The 15863-nt window shown below is 42.9% G+C and overlaps 1 protein-coding gene across 2 annotated transcripts in view; it reads right to left on the reverse strand.

The window, feature by feature from the left end:
* Positions 1-15863, reverse strand: part of MACO1 (macoilin 1) — a 68731-nt gene that overhangs the window by 1449 nt on the left and 51419 nt on the right. For both annotated transcript variants that reach the window (XM_031012527.3, XM_031012526.3), the window contains 4 exons: positions 13728-13886; positions 12208-12390; positions 8699-8819; positions 6409-6583 (listed from right to left, as the gene is read on the reverse strand). In XM_031012527.3, the coding sequence (XP_030868387.1) occupies positions 6409-6583; positions 8699-8819; positions 12208-12390; positions 13728-13886 (638 nt within the window). The remainder of the gene's footprint in view (positions 1-6408; positions 6584-8698; positions 8820-12207; positions 12391-13727; positions 13887-15863) is intronic.

Genomic DNA, 15863 nt, shown 5'->3' on the forward strand with positions numbered 1-15863 from the left:
GGCAGGCCAGATTTGGCCCATGGGCCACAGTTTACTGATTCTTGGCTTAGAGCTAAGAAGGGATTCTGTTCATATAGGTGTGGTTGATGTAAAGAAGTCAGTGTCCAGGAACCACGTTTTGAACATGGCAGTCAGCTATGACAGCGTAAGAGGGCTGGCGATTTTGAACTCTGGCTCCACCTCTTGAGCTGGAATTTTTTTGAGAGGACAGACTATCTCTGAGTGTCAGACCAAGGAATACAGCATAACCAAGGCCTCAGACTCAGTCACAGTAATACGCTTCTGCCACCAGGTTCTCTGACAAAACAGAGGAAGCTCTGTGGCTGCTGTACTGGGAGGAACGCTAGTGTGACCCACATCACTTGCCCTTGCTTTAGCAACATCACCCTATTTAGCCTTCCAGCACACTTGCCCTCACTACGCTTCAGTTTCTTGATCCAGTCAGCTCCTGCCTACCTCGGGCCACTTCCTGTCCTGTGTGTCTCCTGCTTTCTTTGTGAAGCTAGCTAAATCTTGAGGATTCTGTTTCTACTTCCTCAGTGAAACTTTCCCTGAGCCTCCTGTCTAAATTAGCTTCCTACAACTCCTAAATTCTTTTTTTTTTTTGAGATGGAGTTTTGCTCTTGTTGCCCAGGCTGAAGTGCAGTGGTGAGATCTCGGCTCACTGCAACCTCTGCCTCCCAGGTTCAAGCGATTCTCCCGCCTCAGCCTCCCAAGTAGCTGGGATTAGAAGCATGCACCACCATGCCTGGCTAATTTTGTATTTTTAGTAGAGAAGGGGTTTCTCCATGTTGGTCAGGCTGGTCTCGAACTCCCAACCTCAGGTGATCTGCCCACCTCGGCCTCCCAAAGTGCTGGGATTACAGGCGTGAGCTACCGCGCCCGGTCTAACTCCTAGATTCTTAACACACCCTCAACTTCCCTTTCTGTCACTTATAATGACAAAAACTAACACATAGGGCTTCATATATGCCAGGCATGCTAAATGCTTATGTATACTAACTCATTTCTTTCTTACGACAACCCCATGATGGGGGAATTATTATTATCCATTTTATAGATGAGGAAACTGAGGCATAGAGAAGTTGAGTGACTTGCTCAAGGTATACAGCTAGTGACAGAGCCAGGATTCAATTCCCTGCAGTCTGTTTCAAATGTACACTCCTACCTACAGCATTCTTCAATCTCTGGCAACTATTCATTTGGTGATGATCTGTGTCCATCATCTCTCTGCTGGACCATGAGTTCCATGAGGGCAGACACTGTGTCTACCCTTTTTTTTTTTTTTTCCATTGTTAGCTCCCTATTGCCCAGTCCAGTAAAAGCTGGAGTTCTACAAGTTGTGTATCTTGCTCAAAGTCATTTAGTTATCAAAAGGTAGGGCAGGATTTAAACCCAGGACCACTTTGTTCCAAAGCCTCACGTGACTTTCATCATTCTATGTAGCTTCCTGGTCTTCTAGGGAGACCAGAATAAAGACATGGTTGGTATATGTAAAAGCACTTAGAACACTTAGGAGCAGTCTTTCAGAAACTTAAATGCTGGCCAGGTGTGGTGGCTAATGCCTGTAATCCCAACACTTTGGGAGACCACAGTGGGGGGACTGCTTGAGCCCAGGAGTTGGAGACCAGCCTGGGCAACATGACCAAACCCTGTCTCTACAAAAAATACAAAAATTGGCCAGACTTGGTGGTTCACACCTGTAATCCTAGCTACTCAGAAGGCTGATGCAGGAGGATCACGTGAGCCCAGAAGGCGGAGGTTGTAGTGAGGCAAGATTGTGCCACTCTACTCCAGCCTGGGCGACAGAGACCCTGTCTCAAAAAAAAAGAAAAAGAAAAAAAAAAAGCCCACAAAAATGCTTAAAAAAGAAAAAGGTTGCATTTGAGTTGTATTTATTTTGAGATTGCTCATGGGTCCTATAGAAGACAATAATCTATTTGGAATATAAGAAAGCTTGGCAGTGTATTTTTTAAAAGGATGCAGTAGAGATGAAAGCCATTTTGGTTTTGTTTTGTTCATTTTTTTTGAGATGGAGTCTTGCTCTGTCGCCAGGCTGGAGTGCAATGGCGTGATCGCTACTCACTGCAACCTCCACTTTCGGGGTTCAAGCAATTCTCCTGCCTCAGCCTCCCGAGTAGCTGGGGTTACAGGCGTGTGCCACCACACCTAGCAAATTTTTGTATTTTTAGTAGAGACGGGGTTTCACCATGTTGGCCAGGATGGTCTCGATCTCTTGACCTTGTGATCCGCCCGCCTTGGCCTCCCAAAGTGCTGGGATTACAGGTGTGAGCCACCGCGCCTGGCCTGAAAGTCATTTTGGAACCAGGATGTATCAAATGATATAGAGAGTAGGAAGGAGAAAAGCAACAAGAGGTTTCATTTAAATTACAAAGTTGGGTTCTTATTAGAATATCCTGAGCACAACCCTGTAGGGAGGGAGTGGGGAAGGCAGCAGTGAGAGCAGTAGAAAGGAACTGGCTTCCTTCATGTCCCCTAAGCTTCAAGGAAGCATCAAATATCCACCTTCTCTTTGAACAAAATAAGCCTCAGATGAATAAAATACCTAAAAGCATCTGATATATGAGCCACTGTATCTTTTTCCCTGCCGATTTAAGTTTGATTTCTTTAATCAGTAACAGGAAAACATACCCAGTGCTTTGGAAAAAGTTCTTTTTGCTTCTTTGTCACTTTATGAGGATTTCTGGGCTGACAGCAGAGCACACAGTCTGAGCTGGGAAGCCAAGCTCCTCTGGCTACTCTGAGGCCAGGTGCTGCTTCACACCAGGGGGAATCTTTTCCAAGTTTGCAAAACCAAGTAAACAGGGTTGAAGCACTGAGGGGTGGCCACTCCTCAGGTAACTAAGCCAGGCAGGCAAAAAAAGTCAGTGTAAGGTCAGAAGCTCGGCTTCAAAGCAGGATTCCTGGGAACCTTCTTAAATGCCTTTCCTCGAGTCCACAGATTAAAGCAGTGAAGGATTCTCAAACTTCTTCTCTTGCTCAATCACCTGTGCCATCCCAAGCCACTCCTGCGCTTCACTAACTTCTCACAACTTCTAAATCCAACCCCTTACTCCCAGGGGTTTGGGCCTCCGTCTTTGGTTTAGGCCCAAAGTTCCCACTGACTGAGGAATATTTCCTACTTGGGTTTCTGGGGAGTACCTTCAAATCAAAACATCCAAAACCAAACTTATTCTTCCTTCACTCCTTGTATCTGTTCTGCTCGCCTTCCTTGGCTCCAACAACTTTGTCCTTCCAGAACTCTCAGGCACCTCCACTCTCCACTCACCTGTCTGGCCCGTCCGCCCTCCCCATACTTATCATCTCTTAGATAGAGGACAGTGGTAGCTTCCTCACAGTCTGTCTCCACTCAGTCTCACCCCTTCCATCGGTCTTTCACATTGCTATAGGAGGGAGATTTCCCGCTTAACATTCTGAACACGTCCCCTCCTTCTTCCTTCAGGAAGATCTAGGGAATACCCTCTCTAGTATGGCTTCATTCATGGTCCCCTACCCTCCCACTCTTTCCTTCCCTGCCCCCAGCTTAAGGCTGCCGGACTGCTCACCTGAACATCCCGGCACTTTCTTTCCTTTGCTTATACTACTTCCTTAGGCAACATGTTTTTCCCTGGCATTCTCTGCTCTTGAAATTCATCATCAAAGCCCACTCAATGCCCCCTCCTTCACGAGGCCTTCCCTGATCTTCCTCTGGCCTTTCTAGCCCCCTGCCTCTACCTCATGCCTCTACTTTTTTGCTGGGCTCACCCTAGGTCAGCAATTCTCAAAGTACAGTCAGGGTCCACAGGCTCAAAACTACCTTCATAACAGTACTGAGACATTACTTCCCTTCTTCATGCTCATTCTGTCAAAAGTGTAAGTGGAGTCTTCTAGAAATTAGGTGGAGTGTGAAATCACAACAGAATGAATGTAGAAACAGAGATAAGAAACTATCTGGCCGGGCACGGTGGCTCACGCCTGTAATCCCAGTACTTTGGGAGGCCGAGGTGGGCGGATCATGAGGTCAGGAGATCGAAACCATCCTGGCTAACACGGTGAAACCCCGTCTCTACTAAAAATACAAAAAATTAGCCAGGTGTGGTGGCGGGCGCCGTAGTCCCAGCTACTCGGGAGGCTGAGGCAGAATGGCGTGAACCCGGGAGCTAGAGCTTGCAGTGCACCGAGATCGTGCCACTGCACCGAGATCGTGCCACTGCACTCCAGCCTGGGTGACAGAGCAAGACTCCATCTCAAAAAAAAAAAAAAAAAAAAGAATCAAACTATCTTCTGTTAAGTCAGACATTAAAGAGATCTGCTAAATGTAAAATAATGCCACTTTTTTCAGGAATTTTTTTTGTTTTGGAAAATAGAGTTTCAAATTAAAAAGTTATTTATATTAACATGTAATATGTTTGTATGTTATTTTAAAATGAATAATAAATTAATTTGGCTGAGCACAGTGGCTCATGCCTGCAATCCCAACACTTTGGGAGGCTGAGATGGGAGGATCTCTTGAGCCCAGGAGTTCGAGGTCAGCCTGGGCAACAAAGTGAGACCTCGTCTCTAGAAAAAAAACAGAAAAAAAAAATTAGCTGGGCATGGTGGCACACGCCTATAGTCATAGCTACTAGGGAGAGGCTGAGGTGGGAGGATCACTTGAGCCCAGAAGGTCGAGGCTGCAGTGAGTTGAGACTGTGCCACTGCACTCCAGCCTGGGTGACAGAGCAAGACCCTGTCTTGAAAATAAATAAATAAATGCTTTAAGTTTTAATTTCTAGTAGGTAAATATTGATAGATATAATCCACTTGAAATAAACCTCTTTGGGGTAATAATTTTAAGATTGTAAAGGGGTCCCTAAGACAAAAGTTCACACACCATGTTGTATTCATGTTTGTCTCCCCCAGAGCTTCTAGGACAATGCTTTGCACAGAGTGTGACTACTCTGTCAGTCCCTGTTGAAATATTCTTTATTTTAGAGACAAGGTCTCGCTATGTTCCCCAGGCTAGTCTCAAATTTCTGGGCTCAAGTGATCCTCCTGCCCTAGCCTCCTGAGCAGCTGGGACTATGGGCAGGCACTGACACAAACCACCACGCCTTGCTTGAAATATTCTTCTCTTTCCACTAAGTCAACCATTTGAAAATTCTTTTCAGTACTCTATTTTATGCAGTACTCTATTTAGTACTCTATAGAGTACTCTATTTTTTCAGTACTATACTCAATTTAGTACTCTGGTTGGATAGCTAATCAATTTCTTGGACAAAAATCCAAATTTATTTTTCTCAGGTCATGCCATGCCTCTGTTCAGAAGCCTTCCAGTGCTCCCCTATGGCACTCATGGTAAAACCCTAAGTTCTTTCCATGGGCCTCAAGTCCCACACAATCTGACTGCTGTTACTCCTGTCTGCTCTGACAACTCTCCACGTTATCACACAGGCTACAACCCCCACCCTCTGCCTGCAGAGTACCCATGCTCCCCCTGCCGGGCTTTTCACTTGCTGCCCCCTTCCCGGAAGTGCTTTCCTCCAGCTCTTTACACGGCTCACTCCAGCTCTCTTCCTTTGGGTCTCTGCTCAAATACTACCTACTCAAGGGATTTTCCATGATTGCCCTGTTAAAAAGGGAGACCCCTGCCACATACGTTCTGTCTCGCCACGGCTTTATTTCCATCATTGCACCTACTGCCACCTGACATACTCTCTGCTGGCTTGTTCATCACCTGTCATCACCAGGGCTGTATTTTCAAGTCATCTTATGGTGCTTGGCACAAAGTAGGTCTCAGTAAATATCGGCCAAGTAGATGACCATGGCCTACTCTCCAGACTCTCACCTGCAGCTCCCTCATTTGTATCCTCTGCTTCAGCCAAGCAGGCTGGCTGCAGCTTGGAACACATCAAGCCCCACTAGCTCCCAGCCCTTGCCTAAGCTGTTTCTTCTGTGTGGACCCCTCTACCCCTCACCCTCCACCACACTGCTGCTTCACTGGGCCAACTCCTCATCATTCAGGCCCACCTCAGACATCAGCTCCCCTGGGGAGAGGCCCTCTCCAATTCCCCAGACTAGTTTCGTCCCTGCCTCTTTCTATGTTCCCTCAGGCCCCGTATATACTTATACCTAAGCACCTTTTGATGCCTCTGCAGTTCTCTACTTCTTCAACAACACTGTGAGCTCCTTGAATGTAGAAATCATACTATTCTCTGTATGCCCTGCACTTGACATGTTCTCATCTCAAAATATGTCTGCAAATGAATTAATGTGATGGTTCCTATATTTCAATGTTGGGCACTTACCAAGACTCTTGAAGAGAAAACTGAAATGCCCCTTGGTTGAGAGCTCTCAGGAGAGGTCTGGCCTGTGCATCCCTGTGCATTATCAGTCACACCACCTCACCAGGGGCCCACGTTCTCCTACCTTGGGCAATCTCGAGCTGCCGCTTTGCATCGCCCAGTGCGGAGAACAGGTCCAGCTTGATTCTCGTCTCTGCGCTTAAGCTGTTCTCCAGGTGCTGTGTTTTGTCTTGCATGGCTGAGAGGGCTGACATTAACACCTCAGTGTCCTTCTCATTTTCCTTATATTTCCGAAGCTCCTATCAATATCATCAAAACAGCAATGCTACAAGGTAGTTTTGGCATCGATGTCTATAAATTAGCCTGAAATCACAAATTAAATCCCACTATTCTTGGTCTGGCCACTAGAACACAAAATCTGGTGTTTCATGGGTTTAGGCAAGTGCTAAATGTGTTTATATGGCAATACGCACATACAAAAACATTTAGAAGATAATCATTTGACTGTGCTGGGCATGTGTCTAGAAAACAATGGAATCTGCTTCCAAATAAAACACTTTTCTTATAAGCCTAATTCAGAACCACGGAAAACATTTTTCCTTGCTGGCCATGTGCAAATTATCATAATGCTGTAATCGAACTTGCCAAAACTCAACCTGCATTAATAATTGTAAAAATGTTAATTATTTTGACAGGGCATACTGCAGAATAAGCCCACTTTAATGTAAACAATTAATATATACAGATATTTGAATTTTTCTTTTTAACAGAAAAATCCAAATGTATTACAGAGAATTTAGGAATATAGAAAAATTCAAAGAAGAAAATGAAAATTACTCATAATACCAACACTAAAAAATTTAATATTTCTTTTAATCTTTTATGCATATGTGTATCTTTCAGCAGAAGTGAAATATTAAATGTACAGTTTTGTACATAGTCTTTTAAAAACTAAATGATTTCAACTATTGTTTGAAAATAAAATTTTTATTGGCTGTACAATATTCCTGAATGTTTACATACCAAAATTTAAATGACTCTCCCATTGTTAAGACTGTTTTCATTTTTTTTGCATTTTTATACCACTACGATGAACATCTCTGTACATCACTCATTGGTGAGATTTTAAAATTGTTTACCTTAGGCTGGATTCCTAAAAAAGGTTAAATACTTAAAAAGTGCAAGACTTTTTCCAGAAAGTTACATTTCTACCAGCAATGTATGAGGCCTATTTTGTTGCATCCTCACCATGATTGATATTCTCATTTAAAAATCATCTGCTAATTTCATAGGAGAAAAATGATATCTACTTTTAATCTGCATGTCTTTGATGACTGGTGAGTTTATATTTTTATGATCTTATCAGTCACCTGTATTTCCTCTGAATTATTTGTTCACATCCTCAGCCTATTTTGCTATATATATGAGCTTTCCTTAGCAACTTTTATGAGCTACGGATATGTTGAGAATATTAATTCCTTATTTATAATATTTGTTGCAATATTCGTACCTTCCCCAATCAATTTTTTCATTTATTATTATGATTTTTGCTTTGTGATTTTTTCCCATTGCTTGTATGTTTAGAAAATCTTTCCCTTGTTTCAAGGTCAAGTATATTTCCACCTAGTTTTTAAAAACTCATTTATTCGTTTTTTCTGCCTTCAACTCTTCATCTGGAATTTCTTTATATGTGGCATGAGATGAGTTTCTAATTTTTTTTCTCCAGTTATTTAGCTATTCCAAAGCCTTTTACTGACTAATCGTTACCTTTCCCATCTATCTCTGATGCCACCTTTACTTTTTTTCGTATTTTTTTCGGTACTGTACTCCAGGGCCATCATTCTCGTCCACTGACTTGACAGTAATTTTTCACTTGTCCCACCTGGCTCAAATTACTGTAACTTTACAATATATGACATTAGTTTAAATGACAAATATTTGGCTAAAGTATACACAGCCCATAAAACAGGCTATGTCCATAGCACTAGCACCTTTCCTATCATTCACTGCTACGAACAACAATCTGCAAGGCTCAGAGCCATGCAGGAGGGTCAATCCCCTGGCAATAGAAAGAGGGTTGGGGCTAAAAGGAGGTGTGTAAGTTTCAAAGGACACTAATCTGGCCTATAACCTGAAAAAGTTAAATGAATCTACAGCAAGTTAAATCCTGGTATAAAATACACCAAGGGATTGTCAACATTTCTGGTTTGTATTAGAATCTGGCTACATTAATATGACTTGAAATGAGCTGGACAAGATTAGAACTTCAAATCTTTTTGTCACATAGAGATTTTTCAGATGCAATGAGATTTGATCTATATTAAAAGGCATCATCTCTACACTGCAACACAGAGCACAAATTTAGCATAAAAGTGGAATTCAAATACAAGGGAAGTCTTTTGTTCCCCCCTTACCTGGACTTTTAGTTCTAGTTCTCTGATTTGGTCTTCTTTCACCTTCATGTCCATCGTGAGCTTCTTGCCCTCTGCTTCTAGTTCTCTGATCCGATTCCGTAACGTTTCGGTGCATTCTCCCCTTTTGAAAAAGAAGAGAAGGAAATAAAGTGATTTAAAAGACTATAGGTTGGGGCTGGGCCCTGTGACTCAGGCCTGTAATCCCAGCACTTTGGGAGGCCGAGGCAGGCAGATTATTTGAGGTCAGGGGTTCGAGACCAACCTGACCAGCATGGTGAAACCCCGTCTCTACTAAAAATACAAAAAAAACTGGCTGGGCATGGTGGTACATGCCTGTAGTCCCAGCTACTGGGGAGGCTGAGGCAGAAGAATTGCTTGAACCCAGGAGGTGGAGGTTGCAGCGAGTCCAGATCGTGCCACTGCACTCCAGCCTGGGCGTCAGAGTGAGACTCCATCTCAAAAATAAATAAATAAATAAATAAATAAATAAATAAATAAAATTTTTAAAAAGACTATAGGTTGGCCAAGTGCAGTGGCTCACGCCTGTAATCACAGCAATTTGGGAGGCCAAGGCAGGTGGATCACTTGAGGTCAGGAGTTCAAGACCAGCCTGGCCAACACAGTGAAACCCCCTCTCTACAAAAATTAGCTGGGTGTAGTGGCACACATCTGTAATCCCAGCTACTCGGGAGGCTGAGGCAGGAGAATTGCTTGTACCTGGGAGGCAGAGGCTGCAGTGAGCTGAGATGGTGTCACAGCACTTTAGCCTGGGTGACAAAGTGAGACTCTGTCTCAAAAAAAAAAAAAAAAAAAAGACTATAGGTTTACTTGTATTGTGGGATTTATATTTCTTTTAATTTCTTTTATACTCCAGGGTCTGTCAGGTTTTAGCTTCTGGCTCAGTCTGCTCAGTTCTCTGTGTCCTTTGATAATTTCAATAATACCCTAAAACAACTGGGCTGGGCATGGTGGCTCATGCCCGTAATCCCAGCACTCCCAAGGCCAAGGTGGGAGGACTGCTTGAGCCCAGAGTCTGAGATCAGCCTGCACAACACAGAGAGACCCTGTCTCTACAAAAAATTTAAAAAATAGCTGGGCATAGTAGCACATGCCTGTAGTCCCAGCTACTCAGGAGGCTGAGGCAAGAGGACAACTTGAGCCCAGGAGTTTCAGGTTATAGTAAGCTATGATTGCACCATTGCACTCCAGTCTGGGTGACAGAATGATATCCTGTCTCAAAATACATACATATATACAATAATTATTACTGAGTGTCTAGATGAGCCAAACACTAAGGTACTTTACCCATACTACCTTCTTCAATCCTTATAACAACCTAGGGTATATTTATCCCATTTTCCAGATAAGAAAACTGGGGCTACATAGATAAAATACTAGTTCAAGGTTACCTAGCTTTTAGGTCTTAGAATAGGGATAAGAAATGAGATTTTCTGGCTTCCCAATCCAGCAAACTTCCCACCAGGCCATGAGACTTGAGACAATACACACAAAGCCAGATAGAACTGAACATGTACTATGTCCAGCAGGGGGCGGTGAACTAGAAAAAAAATTTTCCCCCCACTTTTGAGGGGCTATGCATTGGGACTTTTGTCTTTCTTGTCATAAAGTTGCCACAAGACTGGAGTAAACAGAAAAATAAGGGCACACTGTTGAGCTGCTTCTCAGGGCTATCATAAGGTTGAGCTAAAAGAGATGACAGCAATGGCCAGTCCAAAGCTGGTACTGTCTAGGTTCCAGAAACAGCCCAATGAAGAAAGTAGGTGTTCTCTGCCTACCAAAAAGGAAGGTCCAGTCAGAGATTTATGCCCTGAGATTTACTGAATAAATTATGGCAGGCCTGGTGTGGTGGCTCACGCCTGTAATCCCAGCACTTTGGGAGGTCAAGGTGGGCAGATCACCTGAGGTCAGGAGTTCGAGACCAGCCTGGCCAAGATGGTGAAACCTCGTCTCTACTAAAAATACAAAAATTTGCTGGGCGCGGTGGCAGGAGCTGTAATCCCAGCTACTTGGGAGGCTGAGGCAGGAGAATCGCTTGAACCTGGGTGGCAAAGGCTGCAGTGAGCTGAGATCACACCACCACACTCCAGCCTGGGTGACAGAGTGAGACTCCGTCTCAACAAGAAGGAAAAAAAGAATAAGTTATGGCAAACAAGGACTGTCCAGGGATAAGATAAATAAGCTTAACTGGAAGCAAAAGGGATTTGGGGTAGACACTGAAACCAACTTACTGATTCTCAGGCATGGGAGACACTAAGCAATATCGTTAAGGAACTGCTATGTCGTCCTGAGTGGAATTTTTCAGAAAGGGCAGGTGCTGTATGAATTGAGGAGAGAGGAGAGCAGTCATCACTAGATGACTGTTCAGGAACATCTCCTGCAAGTTTAAGTGCTTCAGAATGCAAATACATCTTCAAACAAACAAACAATCCCACATTGTAGGCAGGCTAGTCAAGGGCCTTGTAAGTCTGTATAGATGCTGATGGGCCAAGCCAGCTCAGCCATCTGCTGGGGGGAGGCAGGATCACACAGGAGAGAGTTCTCAACTGCTGTTATTTCCTAAAAGGTGAAATGATTCACCAATTATTCTGCAAATGCCAGAACCCACAAAGAAGGCTATCAACACGCCAAAAGTTAAATTACTTAACTTTAAGTACGACAAAGCAAAGTTCAAGGAAAAATTACAGTTGAATTATACCACGTAGATATAAATTAGGATGGAATTTAAAAGTGAAATAAATAATAATTTACCCTCGCTCTATATCTGCAAACACCTAACTGATTCCCACATGCAGAGGGACTTCACTAGTCAAGAAAACAAAGGAAAAAGTGATAAGTGAAGTAGAAGCAAAAAGAAAAAAAAAGCTCAACTATCTAATAGTTTTTGGAATACTTGCACACAGGGGTACTTTCCAGTGGTATAGGAGGTAGTCCCCAATTTTCATTATGCCATAAATGTAATTCCATCTAGTAGAGACTTATGTTTCACTTTTTTTTCCATTTCATTTGACAGTTTGCTGATATCCATTTGAGCAGCCAGTACACAGTGCTTGGGCAACCAAGATTTTATCTTTCTTCCATTTTAAGATAAAAACTTCAGAAACACATATACCTAAGAGTGGAGAGTAATGATAGCTCTCTAAAGGGAACGAACTTCCAGATGGAATCTCTCAATGCATTTAGTAATCATCAGTCTGACAAAAAGTGACTGGAAACCTTTTTATGAGCAGTACTTTGCCTCCCAGGTATGGGAAACATGGTGATTCCCTCATCCCACTTTATAGATGAGGTCACTGAGGGATAAAGCTGTTATAAGATAGTGCAAGCTTGCACAGATGGAGTTTAAACCTGTTAATAAAACAGTACTTAAAAGCAATCCATCCGTGCATGATTGCTGTACGTCCAATCCTGCCCAAGGCACCAAATTCCCATGTCTTTGTTGGTAAAGGAAAGCCAACCTTGGATTAAACACTCAGGTGACATGGACATACCTAGATGCAGCAGCAAACGCAACAGCCCGGGCAGCAGTGGCTTCTTCTAACTTCTTCCTTTTTTTCTCTTCCATTAACTGTTTCTCTACAAAACTTCGGGCTTCCTGCTCAGCTTTTAGCTTTTTCTCCAACTGGCTGATATTCTGCTTGTCTTTTTGCTTCATTTGCACAGCATTATGTAACCTATATGGAAATGATTGTCATATAAAGTCTTAAAATTACAAATGCCCACTATAAACCCTTGAGAAACATCTCTTTATCACCTTAAGGCCAATTAAACAGGAGGTTTGAACAGCAAATCAAAAATGTCAATGCCCAGAATGCCTGAGGAAAACACAATGTTATTCTTTAATAATTCCTAAACACCGATAAACAAGCTGCCTTACAAAACAGAGATTAAGACCTAGCCTCTACTCTGTTCAAGTAAGTGATCTACAAAAGGTCATCCAGAAAACAGGGTAAAACAAATTTCAAACAGAGGGGAAGATAATTGTAGAACTAATTCTAATGTTCCAGAGCACCCTGAAAGAACTTCAGTCCCACCAAAGAACCACTGATGGGACCAGCCCCAGTGAAACTAAGGTAAGGGGTGGAAAGGGGAAAGTTTTTATTTTTCCTGAATACAATTTTGCTGTAGCCTACTACAGCTTTTCCTTTCCAGCTCAGGATGTTTGCTCACAGTGTCCCCAAATCCTCTTTTAGAGTCACAGGATGCTTAATTTCAGATAGAAATTTCAGCCATATTTCCTGCTTACTACCACCCCCAGCTTTACCTATCAGCATGAGGTGAGTTTATCATTGGGATGTTCTCTACATATCAATGCCAGAACCACCACAAATGCTGGTCAGAGGCAATGGAGAGGTTATTTGCCTGTAATGCCCTAGCTTTTGAGTTACATTCCTTAAAAATGTTGAACACCTCTTTCAATAGGGAAAGCCCAGAAAGCCAACAGCCTGTAATGATCATCACTACCACGGGCACACATTGCTGGGAGATTTAAAAAAAGAAAAAAGGACAGACCCACACTGAGTTAAGAAGTAATTCCAGAACAAACTAATCAAAAGCCTAAATGAATTCACACAGAAGACCTGGCTTTCTGCCTGCCTTTTCAAATAAAATCAAAGTTCAATGTCATCTTTTAGTTCTGGAAATAAAAGTAAATATAGTCAAATCCTCTAGAAATTTTCACTCAAAGGAGCAAAATTTTCAAACTGTGACAGAACTACTTCTTGTCAATTTTACTATCCAAAAACTCAATAACTATTTTAAACTAAGAAGTTATTAAATTAGAGAAGACAAAACAGTAATATTAATAAACTGTTTTGTGGCAATGAAATAAGTTTTTATAGATTTTATAAACATGTTGAATATCTGGTACTAAATAAAGTATTTTAAACATTTTATTTAAAAACCTCTCAGCAGGTCTCTGTCACCATAAATCTTGTGCTCCAACCCCTGGCAACAGGAGAAGCAGTGAAGCTGCTGGGCTTAAGGCCAAAGGCCTAAAAGGTGCACGTACTTGTTCTGCAGCAGCTCGTTCTCCTGCCGAAGCTGGCCCATTTCTGAGCGGATCCCTCGCTCGGTGCTCGAAAGGGAGCTGATCTGACTGCGGAGCTCTTGTTCCACTTGTCTGCTGGCTTGCAGGTCAGCCTTTAACTTTTTAATGTCTTGTTCCAGCCTAGGAGAAGGAGAAATGCAGCATTTTCATCTAGGTGAGGGCACCCACAGAGCTGGGAGGGACCTGGTGGGGGTCCTGGACTGCTGGGTGAATGGCAGAAGAAGGACCCCGCTGGCAGTTCCTGCCATCATGAGGACTTCTGTCTGCAACTGGGTTAATTTTGTTGAATGATTCCACCTGGGTCCCTACCTCTTCCTACTGGGGTGTAACTTTCAACTTCCCCCTGTTTATGAATATTGACAGGTGAGTATGGTGCTTGTGAATATCCATCTGAGCTGCTGATAAAGGAGAAGGGGACAGCAGAGAGGGTGGCTGAAGACTAAAGGCTCCCTTCTGGTGGCTTTTCATGCCCTCAGCAAGGGAAATATGTTCAAACAACTAGCTCATGACCTACCACTTAATGCTTTGTGATATTTTGATAAATCAGAATCTACTGTCTGAGACTGTGTCCCACCATGGGCCTAGAAGAAAACGGTCTGCGACAACCTCCAGAAATTGCAGCATCCTTGCTGAATGACGTTCACACCTCTGGTGATTGCGGCAGAAGAGCTCACGAGACTCAACAACAATGAAAAAAGGAACAAATTACATGCTCTAAGAATCATAAGAGAACTCCATCTGTAAAATGAAGCCTATCTTTTCTCCTCAATTCCTTACTCTTGTTCCATCTATTTTCTTTACTGCAGTAATAGTTTCACTTTAAGTGACAGGTATTGGAGACCTACTATGCATATGTAGTGCTGAAAATGGTCAACAAAACTATCGGCCGGGCGCAGTGGCTCATGCCTGTAATCCCAGCACTTTGGGAGCCCGAGGCGGGCGGATCACCTGAGGTCAGGAGTTCAAGACCAGCCTGGCCAACGTGGTGAAACCCCATCTCTACTAAAAGTACAAAAATTAGCTGGGTATGGTGGCGCGTGCCTGTAATCCCAGTTACGCAGGAGACTGAGGCAGGAGAATCACTTGAACCCAGGAGGTGGAGGTTGCAGTGAGCTGAGATCATGCCACTGCACTCCAGCCTGGGTGACAGGAGTGAGACTCTGTCTCAAAAAACAAAAAACAAACAAACGAAAACTATAAAATCAAGTCTCTTTCTTCATGGGAAAACTTCACAATTAGGAACAAAGAAATAGAGAGGAACTAAGAAATACATAATTTAAATGATTAAACAATAACACAAGGAAGGCCATGATTAAATATATGCTAGAAGGAATAATAACAACAGCTACTATTTAATGAGAACGTATGGGCCAGGCACTGTTCTATAGGGTTTAATCCTACGATCTGTACAACTATGGGCCAAATGCCATTCCTATTCCCATTTTTACAGATGAAGAACTCTAGGCTAGGAAAGGATGCAGCCCAAGGTCATCCAGGCAGTCTAGCTCCAGAGTCCATTCTCTTCACCATTAGGCCAAACTATAGCCATGTCATCCACAGCATGGTAGAGGAAGAAGTGCTATGTGAGTCTGAGGAGAGAAGACTGGGAAAGGCTTTGCAGAGCAGGTAGAGATTGACTTGGGCCCTGATGTTTGGATAGGATTTGGAGAAGTAGAAGAGGAGGAGGGGACATTCTAAATGAGGGGAGAAATGTATTAAAAAACTCAAAGGCAGGAACAGCCATAGACATGTGCGGGCAAGCCATTAGTCTGGCTTCTGAGAAAGGCTTGTACTGGGGAGAGAGTAGGAAAGGATAGAACAGATCTGGTAGATAGGACTGTGGAGAGTGGTGCTGAAGGTCAGGTCAAGGATGGCTGCCATGTGAGCTGCAGTTGAGAATGAAAGAAAAATTAGATCTACAGAGGCTGGATCTCAATAATTTTGCAGTTATTACTTTCATTTTTTAAATCTCTTCCTACCACAAACTAGGAATAACAATATTTATTTAGAAGAGGCTTTTTCCATCAGGATACAAACTCACAAGTAGGTAAAGTCAGTTTGCTCTGATGAGACTCTTGTTCATGTCACTAATTCAAC

The sequence above is a fragment of the Gorilla gorilla genome, chromosome 1 (genome assembly GCF_029281585.2).
Source record: "Gorilla gorilla gorilla isolate KB3781 chromosome 1, NHGRI_mGorGor1-v2.1_pri, whole genome shotgun sequence".
NCBI lineage: Eukaryota > Metazoa > Chordata > Mammalia > Primates > Hominidae > Gorilla > Gorilla gorilla.